Raw genomic sequence first — 26,005 nt, forward strand, 5'->3', positions numbered from 1 at the left:
GGTTCAGCTTACAGGGAAAGAAAGATGCTTCAAAAAGGATGGACATCAAGAACATCCGCTGTTTCTGTAAAACTTCACTGAGTACAAAAGCTAAATTCATAGCTTTCGATAAAATAAGAACAGCCGAAGCTTAACACATGCCAATAACACTGGATGCTTAGTGCCCTCTTAAATGAAAAATTACACTTATTCGTGATCTCTAACCTGCAGCAAGTGTCAATTAGCATTTTCTCACTTACTTTAAATCATCCCATCCTGCTAATGGAACAACCTTAATTGGGCGCAACCTCCACTGCATTTGGCAGCAAGGACAGAACTTCCACCAGCACGAGTCTGGAGGCAATGAGCAGTGTGACAGTTGAAGAGTCGCAAAGCTGCTGCTTACCGTGCTGCGTGAAGAGGTCACTGTGAACTATTTCTATCAAGCAGTAGAGCTTCTGAATGGTCAGCCGGCTCATGGGAACGTTTAGGATGAATTCAGTAAAAAGTTTGCTACACAAAGAGACAAGAAAAAAATACATTAAACTCCCCTGAAAATATGTAAACCACAACGAACAACAAAACTGGAGAGCACAAAACCAGGTAGACAGCTACACGTTTCTAGGCAAGCAAGCTTTTCTTTTTACCCCAGACAACGAAGCTATAAATTTCAAAGACAGTCCACATTTCTCTGATATTCCTGCTTACTTTTTTCATCTTTTCTTTTGCCCTCTCCCTTTCATCTCAGTTTTATACTGTTTTCCTGTGTTTCATTTAAGATTCTGTATTTCAACTCTGTGCTATTGCTTCTTCACTTCACTCATCGCAGATTTGGTTTCTCTATTGTCTATTATGTTCCAAAACAACTTTCTATTACGCTTTTCTATTCACAATTTAGAGCATTCCTGTATTTATAAGCTACTGAAACGTCCATCCATAAATAAGGCTCACCAAACAAAAGCAGAGTTATTATTTACATCAAGTTTGTAATTCAAACAGTGATGCATCAAGCCTACAGGTTGAGTGTTCTGTTGTCAGTTATTGACTGATAATTCTTGATGCCTCATTATATGGTTTTAGTAGTTAAGACTGCAAAATTTGTCAAGACGTGTCAAACCTCAGTGCCACACATTACTTTACAAATGGGCAATCTGCATAGCCCTGCAACTACTTGTAGGAAAAAGGTGATCAAACACCTCAGGCAATCATATTTCATTGTCTCTAAGCTTCAAGCCAACAGTATTCTGATAACATAAGGCATTAAGAATTATACATTTTTTACATATATAATATGCATGTTTATACAAACTAGTCCTTCATAAAGTGCACGGTACACTCAATTAATTAATCACTTACCTAAGTTCTTTTGGATCAAATACTAATTTCACATCATTGACAATAGCTGGCAAGTATTTAAGAGCTGCTCCCTGGGAAACAAAAAAAAAAAGGAAGACTGAAATTCATGCCTCCTTCAATCTGATGGGAAGACTGCAAGAAGAGAATCACATGTGTGTAATTGCTTTGGCTTAACTATAGCCCTGTAAACTGCTCTCAGCCTGTTCTTCCGGAAATAAGTCACTCAGCCTCAAAACTCAAGGAAAATGAAAATTTTGGGACTGAATAGGTTTAGAAGAAGGAGGGTGCAAGAGAAGAGCTGGGAAGACTGATAACTTCCATCAAAATTGGAGACGGATGAGCTCTTCCCAACACATTAAGGAAACCTCTCAGCATGCTGGGATACAACATCTATGCTACATTCCCCTCATTGCTTCTCCCCATCCTCAGTGCAGCTGGACATCTTTCTGATTAGCCATCCTCAACAAATAGGTTTGGGTTTATCTTTCCTTCCAGTACATACAAATCAAACAAAACCACATAACTGACATTTTACCCTTCCTTGTCATTGCTAATGAACCTGGAGGTCTTTAATTCCTCCTTGATCTTGCAGTAGTCACTCCACCTCTTAGTATATGATGAAAGGATGCATAAGATACAAGTCCTACCAACACAGACATTAAATATTTTCACTATTCATAGCCATTCCAACCGATTTTGTTTTAGGATTTAAAAAAAGTCAGCAGTCAATAACTTACTTCTAGCACAAACATTATCTTAAATCCATCAAGAGCCAAAACCCAGTCAGGAAAAATTACAGCCCAGCAACAGAACATAACCATGGCAGAATACATTTTTGGTTAGACAGCAGTAAACAGCCCTCTGGTAACACCAGAGCTAAAATTCACGTCGTCTAAACAATAATTTTAAACAAGTTTTTATTTTTCCTTCATTTGCAACCTATTTCATCCCACTCCCTTCTTCTTACATGCACAATGAAATGCATTTCAGTCTTTTTTTTTTAAACACCAAAGATGAGAAACTATTCTACCTGCGGAATTCTCATCCAGAAGTGATTGTTGGTTTTAATCCTAACGTTAACAGCTTATACATGTGCACCATTCTAACCAGGGTTCCCCGGCTCTTGCCTCCCAGAGCACCAGGCCAGAAAGAAACCTAGTAATTCCAATACAACACACAACTGCCAGTTACTTTGCATTGCTTTGCATTTTATTGATAAGATCAAACACTGATTGCAGACATGTTCTTGCCACAAAAGGAGGAACGATTAATTTCTCATCAGGCACTTCTGTGCTTACTGCTTAGCATTTGCTGTTTCCATCGATGACAGCACCATGTAATCCCTATCCTTCTGAATTAGGGAGGAAGAGGAGCTTCTATGCATTTCTCTACCAATTCTTTTTTTGTGACAAGTAATTATGGTATGCAGCTCCAAGGTCAGACAAATTCAAGAAACGGAATACTTCTGTTTAATCAATAGTTCTTCGCAGTAGGAAGAAGAGCACGCAAAAACAAACTTGAGGAATACTGCCCCATAGGCACATACAGAACTACCTCTCTGTTTTCAAACTACTACACTTTTCTGCCACAACATTAGTAATTTCAAATCAAATTACGCTGTCCTTGCATGCAGCAGGTCAACTGTTTTATTAGAGTCACAAGGGCCAGCTCAGTCCCAGCTGTTCAGCAAAAAGGGAAAAACTGTTTAGAGCCCACTATCAATCAAATATTTTAATTGCCTTTCCAACTAAAAATATGAACAAGTACCATTAATGATTAATACGTACTATTTAAGAGTGAAGTTCAGGTATATTATACAGTATAATTATTTTAATTAAATCATTTGCATATCTTTAGATAAGATTAGAAGAAGTATCAGTGATACAAAATGTCATTTCTTGAATAATGTATGAAGCAGTTATTCATTTACATAGTTCCCAATAAAAGCGCAGACTAAAATGATTTTAGTTAGATGGTTAAAGAAGGCATATACCCACAACCAGAAGCATACCTGAAACACAGGGGCAGGTAACCCTTTCCCTTTGGTAATAAAGCATTGCTGGGTTCCTTAGGAACTTCTAGACCTTGCTGTTCCAAAATGTGGCCACGTGGCTGCACATGACCACAGAACGTGGCCCTGGCAATGGCAAACATCCTGGAGGAAAACAGCAGCTAAACAAAATTCTGGGTAAAATACTGCATTATGAAAACTTAAGTGTATGCTACACTCATCTTCTGATCAGCTCATACCTTCTTCTGCAATGTGAATATACAAATTTGGTTTTCACTTCGCATTTGTTGTGAAAGAAATACTGCTGACGGGGCAAAAAAAAAAAAAACTTAGAGTGAAGATTTTATGGCCCATACTCAACTGTGTCCTCAAATTCAGTCCATCAACCAGGACTGAGTCAACACCCAGCACTGCCCACCAAGGTGTGCTTAAAATAAGAGTTGATGCAATTTTCTTTTTACTTTTTGCTAAAGAAACGTAGCGGGTTGGTTTGCTTTTAACCAGCAGAAGTATTCACAGAAAAAGTGGAGTGAGGATAAAAAGACAAAAAGATTTGAATTCGTAAGGCGCCAGTAGACTCTGCTTCTACTTCTATTCTTCAGGAGGGGATGACATCTGTCAAACAGTCCCAGGTGACAAACAAGGGACGTATTTCAATGCTTGCTGGCCGGTTTTACAAGAGCAAAGAACAAACGTGCCATAGGTTAGACACAAATTTCATAACGTTCCCGTTCCTATTCACAGCCCATTTAAACTGCTGAGCTTGATTATCAAATACTTCCACGTATGCTTAAAGGACTACTTACATGCTCAGAAATCAAGCTCATAACTGTAATTATGCAAATAGTCCCATTATGTACAGGCTTATGTGTTTTGATGGATGAGGACTCTAATGACCAGTTATAAACCGCAGCCATCGCTCTGTTTTTATTTGCTTATCATTCAAATGCATGTAGCAATAAATGTTTAGTAACACACTAAAAAAAAAGAGCTTTCATTTTATATCTTCAATTAAAATTGCACACTGTGCTGGCACAATCATTAAAATTAACACTTTAATGACTTACGCGAAGTACTGTGAGGTAAAGCTGTTTAAAACATCAATTAAAAGCCTTTAGTTACAACAATTATCAGCCCCTTCATTCTGCTTTGTGGACAAACTGGTTCAAGTTTCTCATCTTCCAATTTTAAGGAAGCTGTGAAAGTGTATATTCCAGTTTGTAATCTCAGCTGACTGAATTACACGACAGGCAGTACAGTGGTGCTGGTAGCCACAGGAAGGAGTTTGTACCTGTGTAACCCAAAGGTATTCTAAAACAACTCAGCTGATATTAACTCTTGCAGGAAAGCAGCATTCAGCACAGCTCTCACTGTTCGAAGTTGCAGCTGAAAGCAGATCTTTCGTTAGCAGCAGCACAACTGCAGTGCTGGTTGTCCCCACGTACCCCAATATGTAAGTGAGCCATGTTAAATTCAACAAATTAACTGTCCCTATCTTTTAGTATAACATCAGGGAGGGAAAAAAAAAGCAGCAATCAATATTTCCCCCCCACACACACTGAAATGTATTCGGAATACTATACTACAGGTTTCTGTCTTGGATATATCTCTTTGTACTATATAAAATTAAATTAGATCACTTTCTGCTCTTGATATCAGCACTGGACAAAGGCTCAAACTCCTCATCCCTGCAAGGAGCACGCGGCAATCAAAAAGAAAACCTTATTTTCACAGGAAGACAGTGAAGCCTAAGACAATTGAAAATCCAAAGCATTAGAGAAAAAGTAAATAATTAAGCGTTTCCTTATTAACCAAACAAGATTTTTGCAGTATTGCAATGTGACCACCTTAGATACAAATACAAACGTGGAAATAACAGTCTCAGAGACTTCAGTGATAATTACACAGAGTTTCAAGCTGGGCTGCATGAATTATTTTACTGCCCAAACCCTTTGTGAAAACCAACAGTGACAAAGCATTACCACCTCAATCACGTTACAAAACATTGTAAGTACTACAAAACACTAAACTAGTGAGGGAGAAGAATAACTAGAAGAAACAGTGCACAATGACAACAATGGATATATTTTTCCTGTTGCTGTGTTCAAGCTCCTTGGATGCTCACTGTTATATTGATTGTGGGGGTATGACTGGGATTTCATTCCCTGAACATAACTCAGGTGTGAGTCAAGGATCAGCATGACTTCAGCAAGCTGAGGTCAGCCTGGTAGCTAATGAAGTGTCTAACACCACACAAAGCCATAGACACAGCTATGCAGTCACACAGGTGTTAATTTTCCCTTTATGATTATCGTCTTTATTGCACCAAAATATATTGAATCTGTAAGAAAAGATCAATTAACTGATACTTATTAAATGAACCAGGTGGCAGTAGTACCTATAGAAGTGCTGAGTCAAAGAGTGCAGTGCTTCTAAACTAAAAGAAAAGATAGTTATGCCAAGAAGAAAAAACTCACGAAGGAAAAATAAAAAGGTCCAGAAAAGGCAAAGCTATGCACTAAATAGAGCAATAACTGATGGTCAGATTTCTCTCCAAGTCCAATACACAGAATCCCTAGGTTTTTACTAGTTCACAGAATAATTGCAATTTGCTCCTTAAGTCATCACAATTACTTCTCTATGCAAAACAGCCACCCTCCACGATCTTTAAGATAAGACTTGTTCTTAAGCACATCAATGCATTTTACAGCTGACTGTATTTTGCTAAGCATCGTGAGAGCTGGCACCTAAATAATGCAGGTTTTGTTTCATGGTGAAGAAAAATTCAGTGATGGTTTCTATCAAAAGATCAGTTGGGGGAAGGAAACTAAAACAAAGAATCACGTGCACGCAGTTAGAAGGCCAGAATGAACAAGACCAAGTGCAGAGCAGCCACTTTCTAATGGTGGTCCCAGTCCCTCTGAACAGCAGCAGAGCTAACCCCCTTCAGCGCCTACTGCCACAGCCCATTTTTGTCTGACAGGTTTAATGAAGTGAGAAAACGCAAGGAATAGGACTTATCAAGAACAATGACTAACACTTTCCTTAGAACTAAAGATTCAAGGAGTCTCTATGAGTTAAAATTTAGCCTTAAAGAAGGAATTTTTTTCTGGAATGCTGGGTGAAAAGACCACCCAACCCCGTTAGAGCACTTGGTAACTTCTCTATAGGAACACCAAGCTCTGCTTATTTTTTTTTTAGAGCAATAGAAAGAACTTTCCAAATCCCAGGTCCCCCACGCAAGCTGGGGGACTGCACGAAGGAAGCGTCCTGACTACTCCTTTCCACGTGCAAACAGGGGCCAGCAGCCGCCTGCACAGAAAAGGCCGGGAGGTCAGCTCTATGCCTTTTGTTTGTCTCTTCAGGCCAACAGAAGCATCTAAACTTTCTGTTTTGGAACTCAGGCCCAGGCCTAGGGCTCAGCTCTTCCACTAGCTCCCTGCACAGCGCGGTGCCTAAGCCCGGCCTCACCATGCGGCCTAGCTGTGCGCTGGGAAATGCCAAAGGGCCTAACAACACTTCTGGGTGCACTCTGCCCCTGTGAGCCTTCCAGCTTGCTAGGAGATGGCTCTGTTTGTGAAAAGGAGCATTACTCGAAGTATTCAGTCATCAGAGACCAAAATGCTCTGAGAAATACAGTCTGATTTTCGGGTGGTCCCGTGTAGAGCCAGGAGCTGGACTCCACGGGTCCCTTCCAGCTCAGGATATTCTATGTCCAAAGTAACCGAGTCCACCTTCTAAAAAACCACGCAGATTATGGTTCAAAAACTGCCAAAACAAAACAAAAAGCCACGAAGGGCACGTCAACAAAAGCACACGCACTCAGACACACATTTAAGAAGTACGACAAGACTAGTGCAATTCTAGCCCATTTTGAATGCCGGAAAAATAGCTAAAAAAAATAGCTAAAAAAAGCTGGAAAAATATCCTAAATACCTCATCTCCAAGCTGATGCATTAACACCACTACACTAAGAGGACCAAAAGCATGGCACTGCTTTCACTCACACCATCCTTCTCCCACTTCGCACAACACAGTCTTGCACAAGCACTCCATCCTATCAAAGCACACTAATATAAGATGTGGTGGTTTTGCTAAGGTCCTGAAAGTAGCTTCTGATTTCATTTTGCGTAAATAGATAAAAACAGACGGAAGTCTTATTAACTTACTTTTATTTTGTAGTTGGGAAGGTTGAACAATCCTGCCATAAAGACTAAACTGAAATGACTGCTGCAATAGCAAAACCAGCCAGTGATGTATAAATAAAAGCAACTGTCTCACAACAGAATATTCTACCTTTCATCCCACTCTGGGGCTTATACTAACACGGCATTTAAAGTATATTTAAAAATACAGTAACAAGAGCCTCTTTACAGTAGCAGCTTAAGGAAATTGCAGGACTAACTTTAGGGTGTCATTAGATTGAACAAATGATATTTGCAAAGTTTTAAACAAAAAGTATTCAGAATACTATACTACAGGTTTCTGTCTTGGATATATCTCTTCGTACTATATAAAAGCAAAAATCCCTGATTTAGAAGTGCCATTTTGCAAAGTCATTCATTTCAAACAGCACAGCTATTCTCAGCTATTCTCAAAATTAAGCATAAAATTTCTTTGCCAAATACAGTATAACTTTATGAACTCTTTTGTTTGATGAAGCAATACATTTCTTTTATCTATGCAATCTGTACATGACTTCAATGTTAATTTTCACCTTTTCTGTCACTGAACAGAAAACACATACCTTCTACACAAGCATTATCCCTGGCTGCAAATCTCATAAAGCCAACCAAATTAAGCCCGGTCAGCAGCTGGATGAAGTGATTTCCAGGAATGCCTAAAATCTACTTTTGAATTGCCCGAGTCTGCAATAATCATTTGTTCCAAGTCACAAGTGAACCCACGCCTCTGGCACAACATTCAGTGTAAAACAGCATAAAGCATGATCACAGGGAGATTAGCGCATTAGTTACCAGCGGAACAACAGACGTTCCCATAGAGGTCCCTAAAAAAAAAGAGAAGCCTTAGTCCATAGATGCATTTTGGCACTCAATTCATTTTAAATGACTATCATAAAATATTGAACCTGTTGGAAAAGCCCTGCAGCCCAGCACAGCCTGTTTCGTTTTCTCCTGATGACAAGCGCAACCTGAGCAGCCTGTAATGTCTTTCTCCATTTAAATATTTTTCTGTGGTTTTAGCAATAAGCGCTTATTATTAGGGAAAAATAAACCGTGGATGCTGAGAAACATGCACTATTTGTTAAAAGTGACAAGCGTTATAGAAACCACACACACAAGAGAATTCTCATTAGTGAAACGCTATCATCTTCTGCTCCAGTTCTCTGTGGTCACATCAGGGGATAATTTTTATATACACGCCTACTTTATCAATATCATTTAAAGCACAGAACTAACTCGCCTGCCCATCTATATTTTCAGCCCTCCTGAACCGCAGCACAAAGCCACACAGAACAGCAAACATTCGAGCAAGCTGCAAGAACCCTGCTGAGAACAGTTCAGCTCCCTCATCCAAACACAGCCTAAATCAGACAATCCCCGTAAATTCGATGCAGCTGGTTCGACTGCCCTTGTTTCAAAGAGATGCAAGAATAAATTAGTAGGAAACATTTGCATATTTATCTAAACTTGAAACGTCGTGCTAGGCTTCGGCTGAGCTCGCGCTTAAACAGCAAAAGGTTAAGGAAATAATTATCATGCACCCATTAGCAGAAAAAAGGAACAAAAATCAGGAAAGCTCTCTACGCGTGTCACCATACGTATAAGCATCCAGCACTGCACACTTTCAACAACTAATTCTTAAAATCAAACTGATACTTGAAAAAGCAAACAGCTTAATGTACAGAGAGTTTATTACTGCAGCCCGCTACTATTCATCATGCAAGAAAGACTGCGGTGAGATGATGACCTAGAACATCTGTCAGCTCAGATCAGTGTTTTCATTTCCCTCTCCAGTTTGGACAACTGCACACCTGAAAAAGCAAGCAGGAAAGGTGAACGACCTGAATGACTGTCTCAGTTATGGCCAACACTAACTCAAAAGAAAAGGAAGTCTACTCAGGTAACTAACTATAATACGATTCACGTTAAACACAAATTCACACCATGCTAACTTTTCTAATTCAAGCCTATGGGATTGACCATTCATAGCCTAAGATGAAATATTTTCTTTCAATTCATACTTATCCCTCCGTGTTTTAAGTGCAACATATCTGAGGACTGAGGATCTGATCAATGTTTATAAATATCTAAAGGGAGGTGGGAGGCAAATGGATGAGGCCAGGCTCTTCTCGGTGGTGAGCAGCAACAGGACAAGGAGTAATGGCCTAAAACTTGAACACAGGAAGTTCCGTACTAACATGGGGAAGACCTTCTTTACAGTAAGGGTGATGGAGCAGTGGACCAAGCTGCCCAGAGAGGTGGTGGAGTGTCCTTTTACGGAGATAGTCAAGACCCATCTGGATGCTGATCTGTGCGACCTACTGTAGGGAACTGTTCTGGCAGGGGGGTTGGACTCAGTGATCTCCTGAAGTCCCTTCCAACCCCTGCAATTCTGAGTCCACCAAGAGCTGAAGGTGCTCATAGTGCTCTGCTCTGCACAAGCTTTTAGCTGCTAATAGTAAGAAGTACGTAGCTTTCTAAGCTACTAATAGTAAAAAGTATGCAGCTGAAGACCCACAACTCAAATTTAAACTGTCGGTAATGCTTCTAAAATATTACTTTGCTATACAAAAGGCCACCCATCTCTACATTGCATAATAACATTTTTTTTCCTCTTGATATTAAGCCACCAACTGCACACACACACATACTAAGCATCAGGTGAGCAGCCCTTCGTTAACAGCAGCAGCTAATGGGGTAGGAACCGGCTCCCTCCAGGGCCCCTGCCCTGATAGCACCACCAGAAGCAGCTGCAGATGGGCACAGAAATGCTGCTCCTATCTCCAGGTGGATGTGAGGCTCCTCAGGACAACCATCTCAGTGCCCTTCCCAGCCACAGGAGCAGGAGCCACCGCGACCTCAGCAACACAAGGCATCGATTTGGGTACAGCAGAGGACTTTGCAAGCAGACACGTGTTTGGCTTGTTTGTAGTATCCTTTTAAGTCCTGAGGAAAACTTAATGCCGCGCAGTTATCCCTGCTTGTAGTCAACTAAACTGCGAGAGCCACCTTCTACCTGCTCCACAAAAACACTCTTGGTTTTGTCTACTCAAAGCCCAAATCTGCAGCCAGGCTGGCGAAGCAACCCTAAATCCTTGTGCAATTCAGGCAGTTTTCTTTTGATTAAACTTTTTACTTTTCAAGGCTTTGCATGCATCAATAAAAAAAAAGAGGGGCAGTTTAAATGCAAATTATTAAGTAACTGAAGAGCTGAGCAACAGTCGGGAACAGCTCATCAGCTTCCACAAGGACATAAATATTTGAATAGATAAAGGGTAATTCTTCCCAAGAACATAAGACTCCAGTCATTCATTCTCCCCCGCATAATGTCAGCCTGAAGGCTGCTCCCTTCACAGACACGCTGGGAAAAAAATAAAAAAATAACAAAGATCAGCATAGCCAGTCCGAAGGGAAAAGTTGTAAGCGTTTCATAAAAACTTTGCAGTGGAAGTTCTGCTTCACGTCCATAAATTATCAAGAAGCATTAAAAGGAGAAACAGAAATATTCAAATTTGGGAATTAAGTACCTGCCTCCTCTAATGTGAAGCACCTTAATTTTCTGCGTAGGTCTTTTCAGCTTCTTATCTCTCCAAACAGACTTATTTCACATACGCTTATTTCGCTTTCTCAAAGTACTTTAAAAAGAAAAAAAAACAGCCTGAAAGTGATAAAGCTGGATCTGCTGATCTGAACTGAAGAACACCCCCAGCCAACAACTCACCTGCTATCTACTTTAGTTTTCTGTGCAACTTTGGCAAGGGGAATTCCAGCTGCAACCCCGCTGGGCTGGCCAGTGCAGTGCTCGGGCCCCGGTGGTAGCAGCAGGAGATCCCACCTCAGCTCCTGGCTGCTTCAGCATCCTCTGGAGGCATGGCACTTAGCTCCATGTCATGGTTGACACTCCACAGCCCGCTTTCCATGGTTACTGACACCCTCCCAGGGCTCCAACACGTTTGTCCAGCAGCAGCTTGCTTTGCAGAAGCCACACTCGCTCCTTTTCAAAAGCACCACCCAACAAAGCAACCACATTCTACACCTATTCTTTGGAATGGAAACACAAAGTTCTAGTTGCCGAAAGAATTGCAGCGCTTCAGTGGATACTCAAACATAATAAGAGCAATCTCGCAAGCTGCAAAAAGTCAATACTAACAATTACATATTCTAAGAGCTAGGTAATTAGAGTCCCAAGGAGATGAAAGCAATGAATGAATAATAAGGGAAAGGCTGTGGAGGCTGCTGAAAGGCACCCACAAGTACACTTCTCGCTCAGCCTCGTGCTCATCTGTGGCCACTGCATCCACCCTCGTGCTCACGCCGTCAGCTGCAGCGTGGGTGCACTCTGCACAAGTCTGCAGGAAGCAGGGTGTGAAGCACAGACTGGGATGGATGCTGATGTAATGTGATTTCTGCCCCCCCCTTGCTAGGAAGTCTGTCGTCTTTCCCCCCCCCAGTTGAACGCAACAAAGTTGATTTGGTGAGTACCTTTAGATTTATTATTTTTCTTCAAGGCATAACGCTGTTAGAAAAGTGGTTTTAAAAGTTCGTATTCATTTGCATTCTGAAGTAGCCCTCACAAATGAGTCTCAGGAAATAAACATTATGTTTGATCCTCATCATCTGCAAAACATCCTATCTGTAGCACACGCAGTCTGTGACTCAATCTTAGCAATTTCCATTCAGGGTAGATGCTCGAAAACAGAATGAAAAGGCAGCTAACTCAAATAACGTCATCCCCCTATTTTGTTATCAGATGTTAGCCTGAGTTCCCAATTGCAAACCAAAACATTCCAACTCAGTGGCTTTATTCCCCACTGTCTATTTTTTGCCGTGTGCTCAGCATAATACCACGAGCCTGAGCCCAGCTATAAAGGACCGAGAGTTGGATTGAGAGTTTTCCCACTCCACACTTCACAGCTTCCTCTTGCACAGGCACTGCCACTGTTTTCTTTGCCTCCTGGCTGATGTATAAAATTCTTCTAATGTATAACTACTACACACCTGAGCAGGAAAAGTCATATTATTCCCACATTCAACCCCAGTTCTTCGCCCCTTTCTGATCATCTTCTAACCGATTCAGCACAGCTGGGTCAAGAGGTGCATCCTTTTATAAACTCTGTTAGGGCTCACAAGGAGAACTTCAAGGTGCAGCTCATCAAACGTGTTTACTACAGTCTCTACACTTTTTTCAGCGTGAACAAAATTCACTGAAAGAATACGAGACTGGTTTTGACACACTGACCTCCGACTGCTCTAAATTACAGGGCTGGAGGATTCACCTATTAATGGCTCTGCAATATTAATAGGCTCTCCATTAAAGGTCAGAGATCACATTCCCAATTCCACGAGGCAACCAACTCTACCATAAGTAGGCACCACATTAAAGGGAAAAGGTGGAATTGGGGGGTGGAGTTTGCAGTCTGACTTGCTCCTGATTTGCCACACAGAAGTATGCACTAGGGCTTCAGATACTAGGTTCCTGAACAGTCTAGGATATAAATGAGTGCATGAGGATACAACATCAGTACCTAAAAAAAAAAAAAAGACTTAAAAATACCTTAAAGATAAGGTGATTCAATTTAAATGAGCTAATAACGAAAGTGACATATTTGCAGCAACGCAAGTAAACTTGTTTGAAATGCATTCTTGGTGCAGCCACAACGCCTTCGTTAGAAGCATTAAGCATTAATCAAGTTAGAGGTAAATACACTTTGGGGCACAATTGCAACGCACACTTTATCGAATGCCGAATTACAGCTGAGGACACAAGAGCCAAGATGGAGAGCTCTATCCCTCTTACCTTCACGATGACGGTCTGATCGGAGATGCTGCTCATCATCTCGTTGATGGACTTAAAGAGCTGCAGCAAAGACTCCCTGAAGTCTGCTTCTCCTTTGTTTTCATAAAGCCTGAAAAATAATTGGGTGTGTCGTAAACCAAAGATGGAAATACACGCTTTAAAAGATCCGTCCAAGTGACCGGTAAGTCCTCGCATCACTTTATTTTCATCTACGTGAGTTTGCACGTCGTCACACTGCACCAAGAATTTTCCTTCACAGAAAACTAAAGCAGCAGCGACCAGGCTGGGCCAGCAGGAGGAAAAGATTCTTTGTGCCTCCAAGGCCCAGGCAGCAGGCCCCAGCCCACACCAGGGCAAGCAGATGTCTGCAAAGACCGATGCCAAGAAGCTGCGTGATGTGGAAGCCAGGAAGCATCCTGACAACTTGCTCGCAATCATTAAAATCTACCAGAGGCCCAAGGCAAGCGACCTTAAACTCTCTGAAGGAAAGGAAAACATATCAACCTTCTATTTCCTCAACACTCTTCTGCATGAGAAGAGAGGACTGAAGTTAAAATGTATTTCACTCCTAACTTCTGGATAGCTGACACAAAACTAGTCCTGTTTCCCACACAGTCAATACAGCTGCCTCAGAGGAATGACTAATCCGTGCTGAAGTTTGCAAGGTGCCTTCAGACAGGATTTCCAGAGCTGATCAGAGCCCGCAGCAACTTCTTTCTCTCTCTGCCAGATGCTTTCTGGGGGGATAAAAACTGCTGCAAGACCTCAGAAGCTCTAAAGGAGGAAAAAAAAAGCTACGATCGACCTACAACCGAGCAGAAGAACCTCATCCTCTGGCTCAATACAGCATTGGAACGAATATCTTTGAAACTCCTTAGTGTGTTCAAACACAGTGTGATTTTTGGTTCAGATGCAGGATGAGCTCATCCTCGCAAAGCAGAAAGGGAAGAAGAAGACCACTTCCTCCACACAATTCCTTATTACTCTTTATTCTTTTTTTTCTCCTCTTTGGCAATGCAGGTGACTCACTTTCACACAGAGTATCCAGCTTCACAAATCTCAGCTTAATGAAATGACACCATACAAACTTTCCATGACCAAAACCCAGCAATGAGCACTTTTCCACCCACTTCAAATCTCAACAGCTGTGTCTGAACACATCAGATGGATGTTCTCCCCTAACCCACTCCACGTATACCCAGGCATCTTTGCTTGCCTCCAAGAACCCCCACCATCAGCCACCAGCTTTTGAAGCTCCCTGCAGTCACACGAGCTCTGTCCCTGAGCCCATTTTGCACCAAGACCCATTAGAGCAGCACTCACCACACCTCCCCTTTATTTTCCTGTTTAATTCTGTAAAACCCAGCAAGAAAGGAGCCCTGAGTGTGGTGTACAGCTCAGAAGGAGCACCACAGCCAGGTACTTTATACAGTCTCAGGATGATATCTTCACACTTGAAGATAAGCAAGCTGTCCTTCACGACGGACCGCCTCTCAGAGAAGGAGAGGGCCATATCTTTTTAAACAAATATGGAGATCGAGGTGTTCTTGCTGCTTTGCACTGAAACTAATGCGTATCATTTTTAATATTGTGCTCATAACCCTTCGGGAGCCACAGGTATTATTAAATGCTATTTAACAAATACACAGGGGAAACAAATACTACAGAAAAATTATTAAGTTGCGCTATTTTGTTTGTGCAAGCTTTCATTCCCCTTTCAGGCTGAAACTCGGGGCTATACAGGACAAATTATGTGCTAACTCCCAGTTTCAATTATGGATTTCAGTGTCCCCCTGAACACATTAGAGAGGTGTAACATATACTAATATAAGGAGTAACTAAACTTGACAGTCCAATAAATCAAACCGCTTCAGACGAAAAGCTTTGCATTTCAGAAAGGAAAGCGTAATAAAAACAAGCAAGTCAGAGTCACAAATACGTTTCTATTGCCAGCTATTTAACATACCTTCCTTTAATACACCTAGTAATACACAAAAGCATAGCAGCATTTCCTTCAACACTGCCTTCAAAGTTTAAAGACTTTTCTATACTGAACATCGCCACTGGAATCCGTACTGAGTAAACCAAATAATGATTTTTCTCAAGTTCACTCAATCTTTTGCCCTCATAGACCTTGATATACTGCACAAGTGAACTTGCCATGCTTTAGTTAGATGAACCAAGCTTCCACGCACTATCCAGCCCTGAAGCTTGCCTGCTGTTACATTCCCCAAATGCTGTTTCTATTGTCTATCATATTACTACCTTAAAGTCAAAAACACGCTTTTTTCCCCAATAAAAGATTCTGTTTGCTTGTTGAAACCTCTCAGTTAAATCCTAGACTTTGACATTATCATCATTTCAGTTGCACATCTCAGGCAGGATTTCAGTCCTACAGCAGAACCAATTGTGGTGTCATTCAGCATTCAGCAGCTTTCCCAATTAATCCCCAGTCATTGAGAATTGCAGCTCCTCAAGGCTAAAGTACTTTGAATTAGTACTTAGAATGAGAAAACCCAACGGCCAATACAGAGGGGTCATACTGTCTGTAAATCCAATCTGCAGCGAGAGATTTTTTTTTTTCCCCGTTTTAAAATGATTTGTAGGACCTGCAACACTCTAAATGACATTCGGTATTTTATGGATATCACAGCAAGCATCTTAAATGAGTAAACTGCATTCTGTCATTCACAGAAAGGTTGATGGAGCCAGCGACTTCACAGCTCTACATAAATCCCCTGTAATAAGTTTGTTTCAGTCCGTAACAAATAGTAAAATGACTGAATCTAAATTAAGATAAACGCATCAACTTGCTTGTAACGTTTCTCATATTTGGGGTAGAAAACAGGGTACTGACTTCAAAATTAACTTCGAATAATTATTTGTACTTGATTTTACGGACAGACAGCACCATGGAGCTGTGGTGCAGGTCACTGCTTCTGAAGGAATCCAAGTGATTCTTTTAGACAACACTACCAGCCAGAAGGGCAGGGATTTCCCACAGCCACCACACTTACTGATTGAACAGTATCCTGGACCGGACTATGAATTTGAAGATGTATTCCAAAGCTTTCATGGCTTTGAAGAGTTGGTCAGTGACACCACACTTCTCAGCATTATCCACGTACGTTTTTAAAACTTTAGTCAGTTTGCTGTTCCGAAAGAGAAAACACAGAGAAGTTATGAGCACGTTCACAGCAAAGAATTTCGACACTGAGAGACTGAAGGAAAAATTATGTTTCAAGGAGAGCCTTCCACGATACAAATTTAATTATGCAACTAATAAATACCCATTATGAACTTGCTTATGCTGATTAAGTAGCTGCAACCTGATCTTGAGTGAGTAGAAACACAGACGGCGTCACTCAACACACAAACAATAGAGAATGTCTTGATAAGGTTCCTGTTACACTGGAAATTCAAGGATGTTCCAGTTAACAAGGCCATTATAAAGGTACAACTACTAATAAGAGTCAAAATAATAGCATTAAACGCAGCTACCTTGCTAAAATTAAACCACTCAAAATGGGAGTGTCTTGCTTCGTTAAGGTCTCCCCTTTACGTAGCTTTTCCCATCCATTTTGGACTAGAATTTGTGAAGTGTATTTCTTAAAAATTCATATGACAGCAGCTAAGAATGTGGAATAATGGAATTTCCAAGTGTGTCAAATTTGGAAGTAACACCATTTTAAAAATAGCACCATTCTGACTACCTCAATTTGAATGAATATAAACCACTTATACAAAAGCAACAACAAGCAATTCTGTATTAAAACGTCCTAGCTACAAGTGCATGCTTCAACATGCACATTAGAAGTAAGTACAACATTATATACCACTGCAGGCAACAGCACTGTATAGATAGACATTTTGATATACGTGCTTTTCTTTTAATAGGAACTATTTGAGAATTTCAGGTAGCCACTTACATATTCTTAACACAACCTCTCTTTACGTCGCCTGGTGCAATAAAAGCCAGACAGGCTGCAGGGATCTGCCAAGCCCACGGTCACAAATCAAGCCAAAACTGTCACATCTTCCCAGCATCCAAAGCTGAAACCTGCTTCTACAGCTCTCCATTTAAAGGAGGGATAGATGCTTGCCCTGCCTGCCAGCAGAAAGGCCACCTCCAGCTCCAGCAACAAAGGCAGGTGCTGCAGGATGCTTCATCCTTTGTGTGCTCCCACACAGGCAGCAGAAGTGGCAGCAGCTCAGCGCAGTGAACGCAATATCAAAGTTGTGACTAAAGGCATGACTTCTTCACTATTTTAAATCAATACTCCTCAAACCTTTTCTGCTCACGTAACAGAGACCGTACAACAGCAAAGCGTGCAGCAGGTTTGCTTGGCTGGATTTTTTTTTTTCCTCCTAACACCAAGAAGATATCCATTACGTATTTTTCTCCAACATGAACAATCTGAAGCAGCAGCAACAGACCTAACTGCCAAAAAAATATCTAAGACAACAAAAAGTAATGGATCTTTCTTTGTTCTTCACTACTCCCTCCCCAAAATGACAGTAATACAGATAATATAGGAGAAGAGGCCAATTTAATGCACCAAACAACACATATTTGAAGAATCTTAAATAGATACTATTTCCTTCTCAAGTATGACTGAGAATTGCTTATGAATATTTTCCTTACAGAGCAACTTCTGAAATAGTCAATTATCCCCTCCTCCAGTACAACAAAGTCAAGGCTTTCTCCTTGCAAATATTTCACTGCTGTCATTTTAGAAGGGGAAGACATAATATATTCGGTCTCCCTATGGGCAAATTCCTAATTAAACAAATAACTAAACAGCATTATCTGGAAAAAAATGTGCAACCACGTTACATCCCAATGCAAAAAAGGAGTTTTGAAGACTTACGTGTAGGCTAACGTAGCGCTGAAATGCTTCTTAATGTATGTTTCCAACACCGGATTAAAATGTTGAAACTTCCTGTCAGCAATCAGTCCAATGATAAATACCTGAAAAATGAGCATAATTATTGCAATATCAAAAAAAAGAAAAAATCCTGTATGTTCAACCACTATTTTCAGACAAGCCACGGTAATAACATTAAAAACAAAGACAGACTTGGACTTTTGATTATCCTCCCCATATGCAATTAATTTGCTTCCTGTGAAAGTTCCCTGCTCCAAACAAAGCTTGCTGACCCAAGTAGAAGCTTCCTGTTTCTGCCCTAACTTCTGCTGCTCAGCTGCTCCAACACTTGGATCCTCTCTGGGAAGAGGGCACGATGCAGTCGCATCCAATTCGCACCTCCCAATGACGCCCAACTGAAATTTCGGATACAATAAAACGTTTCCATGCATTTTTAAGCAAAAAACAGCAACGAGTTAACAGCTAATAATGACTGCATCAACAGAAAACTGCATTTCAATATTGACATTGCGATCGCCTTTTTTATTCATAATTACAGTACAGTACATTTTATTCTACGCAGGATGCAAACTTACCAAAGCATCAAACACTAACGTGTCAAATGTCTCACTCTCTGAGTTCTCCATCATTATGTTAAAAAGTGCATCCAGTGTGTCTTGAAGAAACTACAAACAAATACACAAGCCACCACATTTAAGAGGAAAAATAAAAACCAGACTTCACATAGGCTTATGCAGACGCATTTGCTTTCATTTATGCAAGGCATTTTTGAAAGTTAGCTGAGAAAGGGAAAATTTAACATTGTTTTTCAGCAAATTCTTTTTAGTTCATTACCTATGCATCCATATCACTCAAAAAAAATAGGAAAAAAAAAATCATACTCGGTACTTGAAGAAAACATTTAATCTATTTATAGGAAACGAACAAAATATGTTCCAAAACTCAGTTTCAACATACAGCCAACAGGGTCATGCAGTTTCTGAAGACTGATGTTTCATTGCACAAACCAGACAAGCAACTCAGGCTCATGCCAAACCAGTCACCCGGAGTAGTTTGAGCTGAGCAGTATGAGAAGTGCACAGCGTATGGCTTTTCACAGCTGCACAATTCCAAATGACAGCGTACATGCAGGCGTGGGACACAGAGCACACAACCTCCTGCCCCAGCCCAAAACCTACAGGTCTATCCCTGTACAGAGGAAGTCTTCACTAGCCAGCTGGCTGGACACCCTGATCTGTGCAACACGAAAGTAAAAGCAGATTAGGGTCAGGGGACACGAGTTGAACAGAGCGATAAAAGCTGTTTTACACGTATTTAATTACAGCATTGCTTCCCACTGACAGCAAGCACCACGTTGGTAAACCAGAGAATGTCAAGCACATCCAGTTCTCTCCACACAGGGTTCTACATCTGCGCATCTTCTTCCATCAGATGCCAACAGCAACGTGGGGCTCTCCAAGGCAGAACTGGATCCTGGCCATGGTTTGTCTTTGTTTGGTTGAGAGAGAAGGGGTATAACCTAAGATTTGCAACTTTGTCTCAAACAAAGTAAAAATGTTTTGTTTTGTTTTTTTTTAATCTGGTAGCCAAAGTACAGCTGGGGAGGAACACCTCAGCAAGCATTATACAATTGCTTCCTGAGACTATAACCACAAGGAGATATTATGTGCATTGTGAGAGCAATGGAAGAACACCTCAACTCCAACCTTCCCCCTTACGGAACTTCTGCCTGTGCAAGGAGTCTCCTGGGCCACAAGCGATTCACTCAGACTCGCTGCTAAATCCAGAGGTAAGCCTCAGGAGCTAACCTCCACCTAGAAGCTCACTAAGTACTACTGAATACCCCAAATTTCAGCATTTAAGCACCAGCAGCTTAAGGAGATGGTACGGCATTGTTAGAAGAGCTCTGCCCTTGGGTTGAAGGGTACTATCAGGCCCAAAGTATTTCCTACTTAGGTCTTAAGTTGTCAAAACAAAGGATGTCAGAAGCCTGGGCCACAAATGAGCAAGCCTTGCTTTCACACTGAGGTATCATACACTGACTTGCATTGGTTGAGTTCAAGCTCTGAATCTGCTTACAAGGACTTCATGTAGCAGCAAAATGGATGCAGAAACGGTGCTGCTGCTGTCAACAAGGAAACAGTTATCAGGCAGGGAGGCAGCATGAATAATTTCTGGACTTCCAGCTTATACTGTCATGTCCTATGGACTCTGCACAGATGTTGGAGACGGAGCCTCTGTTACAGGGAGGTAACATTCACAGCTTCCATCGAGTATTGATGCTGCCAGCCACAGAGCAAGGATCTGCGCTGGTCCCTACTCAGTGACGAATGACCACCATCAGGCAGAGAGGTTTTACTAGAGTTCCAAAAAGCAGAAATAGTTTAACAGAGAACTTCAACCTGTTTTATCAAATATATACTTCTTTGCAACACACACAGCCTGAATTCATGCGCTGCTTTTAAAAATACGCAGGCCCAAGAAGCTGGAAAAAGAAACAGGAACAGTTACGTGCTGGATATTCCTAATGTGCAAGAGATCAGTCTACACAAAGACTTTCTGAACCTAACTGTAGCAGATAAAGCAAAATGGCAGCCTTCAGAATAATGAAAAAGGTGAAAAGAGCAGCATGAAGCACTCGCTCTTCAGTCCTACACATAAACCAAGTCGTGCCCCAATTCCCACGTACGAGGGAGATGCGAGGAAGGCTTCGTACAAGCCCAGCAGCAGTGCAGGGAGATGGAGTGCCAGGGAACTAATATTGCTGTTACTGGAACCTCGTTTGCACAGCATTCTGATGCTTCTAAAATCCCCTGGATCCATCAAGCACTGATCTGTTGTGTGCTCATTGATGTCGTTTGGAGAAGAGTGAAAATTACAAATGACAGCACTATGACAACGCTCGTCACAACCGAGTACCAGTGTCAAGTTTTTAGCCATCCAATGATCCGTAACAAAATAGCAGTAAGGAAAACCTTCCCCCAAAAAACAAATCTTATCTGAGATACTATTCTCACCACACTCAATAAAGAACAATATCAACAGCCTCATATGTTTTAAGCCACTTTAAGATAAGGCATTCTTTATATTTCTATTAAAAACATTAAAATCCAAATGAAGTTAAAACACTCCAGGCCCTTAAGGGTCATCTGTCCCCAGTACAGTACATCTTTTGACACTTTATTATATTTGATTTAGGGGAACACATTCAATAAAGTCTCAGCCTACTCTTTTCCATAAATAAACCTGTCTTTATGTAGGTCTGTGCAATCACTCAGTGGCCTTGGCAAATGTAAATAACTTGGCTCAGCTCAGTATTTTCAGAAGAACTTCACATCCATCTATTAAAAATATATTAAATAACGTAATGTGATGATTCCAAGATCTTGCAAAGAAAAACAATCTTTGCCTTACTGTATCTGTATATAAAAGTCTACAATAACTAGAAGACACCAACAAAAAATTCTACATTAATATAAATGTATATGTTACATCTGTTTTACCAGTACTTAACAAAACGTTCTTGGAGGGAAAGGAGATTAGCATCATGAAGGCTAAGAGATACCTGGCTACAATTCAATTTACATGTATGTGCAGTGGGGTTAGGGAAAAATACAAAGCTAAACACCAAATTAACTTTTATGAAATGAACTTGTTACCTTAACAACTTCACCACCATCAACTTTCATCAGCTGCTTCAAATTCTGCTGCAACAGGTTCGTATTAGATCTCCATTTCAGAAGTCCCAAGAGATCGACTAGGGATTAAAAAATTTAAAAAATAAATAAAAAATATTCTATTATTATATCATGCAAGATATTTACTTTCACTCACACACTGTAACTATATTCAGAACAAGCAAGTTTATTGCTGTAGGTCAGCCATTTTCACTGGACAACAACACATGTCTAATGTACCTCTGACACTGCAGAAACATAGTAGAATATTTCTGTCCTGAAATAATTCTGAAAGGCTTTAAATGAAAGCAGACTGATTTTGAAATGTCATCTGTAAAATCTGGGCCAAGGAAGTCCGGTCCCTCATTTCTAGTTTGCTGCATACAACAGTTGTGTGTTTAAAAAAAGATGCCAACACGAAATTAGTCATCCACCAACACAGCAATATCCACACGGCTGTGATTCTTCCAGTGTGAATGTTTCTAGCTTCTTTGCTCTCTCTAAATAACATGAAAGCAAAATACGACAGCACAAGCCAAACAGTAGCAAACTAAGTTAATTCAGGGGAAAGCTGTCTGCTTAGCAACTCATAACGTCCAAACCACTCGGCTGCTTTCCAGTGATGGGCTGGGGCATGGATTGGATCACGAGAAGAATCAACTGCAAGTTGTCTTGTCCCCAGGTTCTACATCCCGCTGTTAAAATGGTGTCACTCAATCTTTCCCTGATCAACTGGAAAATGCAGCAGGTGTGCTCTCTCTTTTATTAGTCACAAAGAACCACAGCACCATTTTTCAGTTTCCTGTGAGACAACACACGATCATGTTCTATCTGCAAATCAGCATGCCATTAACAACCACATGGCAGCACCAAAGTTATATCCATTTCTGCTTTTTGGGGTTTTTTTTGAGATGCAACGTGGAACTGCAGGCTAACCCAGAAGTCCAAGCTCATCACGCCTTAGCCCAACTAGCACCGGGGAAAACTTCCTCCCAGTTTCATTAGAAGTCAGTTTTCAGCACAGAGCAAGCTATCTGTAAGTCATCCTTGGTAGGAGAGCCCAAAGAGAAAACCACAAGATTTTAATGACTGCCGACTGTGTTCAAGAAACATTTAGATTTAGATATAGTGTTGAGAGACATGGCTTAGTGGGGTTATTGGTGGTAGGTGGATGTTTGGACTGGATGATCTTGTAGGTCTTTTCCAACCTAGCTAATTCTATGATTCTATAATTCTACCTTCATTTTAGCCATTGAATTATGAATGCATACTACTAAATACCAAAAAACACGGCTAACACGATGTGACTTCTGCCGCGGTAACTCTTAAAAACAAACAGCATCTCTGAACCAATCTCCCTCACTCTTCATTCAACCCCTCAAAGCAACCAACAAAAGATTTGCCAAGACATGCATCTGTACAGTCTATTGAGCAAATTACTCAGAGATTGAGAGAAGCTGCTAGACGTTCCCCAAAATCTTTTACTCTATGGAAGGAATAAAACTCTCCAGTGCAGTTTTTGTTGGAGTAACTTCTCCACTGAGCAGCACTCAGACTAAAACAAGCCATCTCCCTCTTTGGAGGGCGTTCAAAGCTAAAGTGGTGTAGTACAATAGCTGTAGTCCTCCTTTTTTTTTATTTTTAATATATTCTATGGGAAGTCTATAGGTCAAAACCAAAGTCTCAAAAACTCAACATCAATACAAAAAGTGCTTCTGGAAGAAAGTTAAAGATGTCTCTGTGAGTTAACCAAAGCATTTCATGAATACATTTATATCAGGTTTCTAAGACCAAACTGGGTTTCAGTCAGACTTGTAAAAAAGGCACCAGCTTGACAAAAGAAAAGAGCTGGACGAAAGCCAGCCAACATCTTTGGGATGGAGTCATGAAACGCCCCAAGAAAACAAACCCATGTGCACTTTCAGTGTGATGACACAGCAAATGCATAATGAATATACATGTGTGAACTGAAAATGTCAATGTAGCCCAACAATAAGAAAAATAAGTTACAGTGTACAGAAAGAATGTGCCTTCACTCTGTGACTGCAAGCATCAACCCCAGCAAAGCACCAGTCAGCCACTTAATCCTACTCTCTCAGTAAGCGTAGGCATAAAATAATACAGTAAGTAGAACAAGGTAAGAATGTAAACTGCACTTATCCTATAGAAAATAGTAATTACTATAGGTTGTCTAGATCAAGTGAAATTTATAGGATCAGAAGACATCAGAGGAAGACGACAGTGGAGGATTTTCAATTGCAAAGAGTTAGAATAAGTATCTTGCCTGCCCATAGACAGCAATAACTTTAACAGCTTAGCACATTTGATACTGTAAGTTAAACACAAAGATCATCTTTTACATCTTAATTAACAATAGGAAGCAAATGGTCTGGTTTCCTTATTACATTCTTTCCTTGACCCATACGCATGTGAAGGTTTCCCTTCAGTGGTGCATCAAGTTAACAATACATCAGGTGACAGTGGTGATGTCCATCATCACCTGAGAACACCTCGATAGTTCAAGGATCTCGTGCTGCCTTAAATCTCAGACTTTTAATATAGAAGCTCCATTATATTATATGAAAATGAATCTGATGTTTATGTCAAAGTGGTTCTTCATCCAATAAAGGACATATCTGTTACCAAAGCATCCTGAGAGCAGAATAAAAGTAGAGGTATATGGCAGCTGAATCCTCCACATATGGGAAGAACAACATTATCTTCTTCCTCAGATGGCAAAGGAGTAGAATGTAGTCAAGAGGCAAAGCCAAAGAGACAAGCAGCATCTTCCAGTGCCTCCAAGAGCTTACTCATCCCTGAGGCGGCTGTGGCTTTGCTTGGAGTTGCCTATCTTATTTTAAACACTCCTTCTCAGGATTGTTAGCTTACATTTCTGTTCTTCCTAAAAATTAAATTCAAAAATTTGAGAAAAACATTGCTCCTACCAATGTATTTTGCTACTAATGCTAGTTGCAAAAAGCAACATTACCACTTTGCGGTTCATAAAGAATAGAAATCCTCTGAGTGTTAGAGAGGCCACGTACAGCCTGCAACATCAAATATAATGCAGAAAGAACCATATGATTTATTAACACAACTTCACAATTACTAAAAATGAGTTTTAAAGCCAATCCTAGGAGAGCGGAGAAAAATATTACAGATGACCAAAAGGAGAAAATAGTTTTGGCTTTGGTAGCTGAGAATAACTGTAGATTTTTATTTATTGCTAATTAAGGAAGTTAAGGAAGCAGTATTATCTCATAATTCTATAGAAGTTAGTATCAGCTTCAGAAACTATATTGTGAAGAGTACTACCAACTTTTAGATGAAAAATGATATTTGAGGAGTTTAAAAGTTTGTGTTTCCTTCACAAATTGCCTAAGAATACATGGTGATCTTCTTGAATATTGTAATACTTTGAAGAAGTGGCTCTGTCAACTTTGAGAAAGTTGCACAGACAACATCATTACCTGCAACATTAAGTAAAGATCAAAGTTCAAGGCATATTATATGTAAATTAAGCATGAAACAATGCCGAGTCCTAATTTCAGTAATTTTACTAAGAGTTGTTCTTTGAAAGCAGTCAACATATTGACCACTATGAAATATTTCCAGATGCTACTAAGGTCTAGGAAAGACTGAGAAAGCAAACAAAAAACAAAGAAAAAAAACCCCAACATTATCAATCACAAACCAAAAGCAGCAAGCAGTTCCATTTCACATGGTGGTTTCTGTATTCTACAAAATCCCCAAATCACTGCGTTACTGCTGAGCTATGATCCTGTATTCGCGATGAAATTCCAAAAGTCATTTCTGCATTTTTTGCTAAGCATCCTCTTAGGCTATAAGACTGCCAGACTGCAGTAAGCCTGATGTGCTCTGAATATAAAACACTTAGGATGTGCTTGGAGAGAGATGTCCCTGGAAAAGACCGCAATAAAACTGTGAGTTGACTAGGAAGTCGCAGAGTAGTAACTTTCCCCCTGGACAGAGGGGGGACCAAAGAATTAATTAACACGACAACTCCAAGCATGGTTCCCCCATCCCCACCTCCTCATCCCCAGCCTCAGCTCCTGGTGACTCAGGGAGGAAGGATGCCACTGCCTGGCGTG

At 40.6% G+C, this 26,005-nt stretch overlaps 1 protein-coding gene across 2 annotated transcripts in view; it reads right to left on the bottom strand.

Annotated features, from left to right (window-relative positions):
- The window catches only part of DOCK1 (dedicator of cytokinesis 1), a 279,672-nt gene that overhangs the window by 204,163 nt on the left and 49,504 nt on the right, over positions 1–26,005 (bottom strand). For both annotated transcript variants that reach the window (XM_021400439.1, XM_021400440.1), the window contains exons 19-25: positions 21,876–21,973; positions 18,792–18,881; positions 18,199–18,299; positions 16,345–16,479; positions 13,328–13,436; positions 1,336–1,406; positions 386–492 (exon numbers count right to left, since the gene is read on the bottom strand). In XM_021400439.1, the coding sequence (XP_021256114.1) occupies positions 386–492; positions 1,336–1,406; positions 13,328–13,436; positions 16,345–16,479; positions 18,199–18,299; positions 18,792–18,881; positions 21,876–21,973 (711 nt within the window). The remainder of the gene's footprint in view (positions 1–385; positions 493–1,335; positions 1,407–13,327; positions 13,437–16,344; positions 16,480–18,198; positions 18,300–18,791; positions 18,882–21,875; positions 21,974–26,005) is intronic.

This window comes from Numida meleagris, chromosome 5 (assembly GCF_002078875.1).
Source record: "Numida meleagris isolate 19003 breed g44 Domestic line chromosome 5, NumMel1.0, whole genome shotgun sequence".
Lineage (NCBI taxonomy): Eukaryota > Metazoa > Chordata > Aves > Galliformes > Numididae > Numida > Numida meleagris.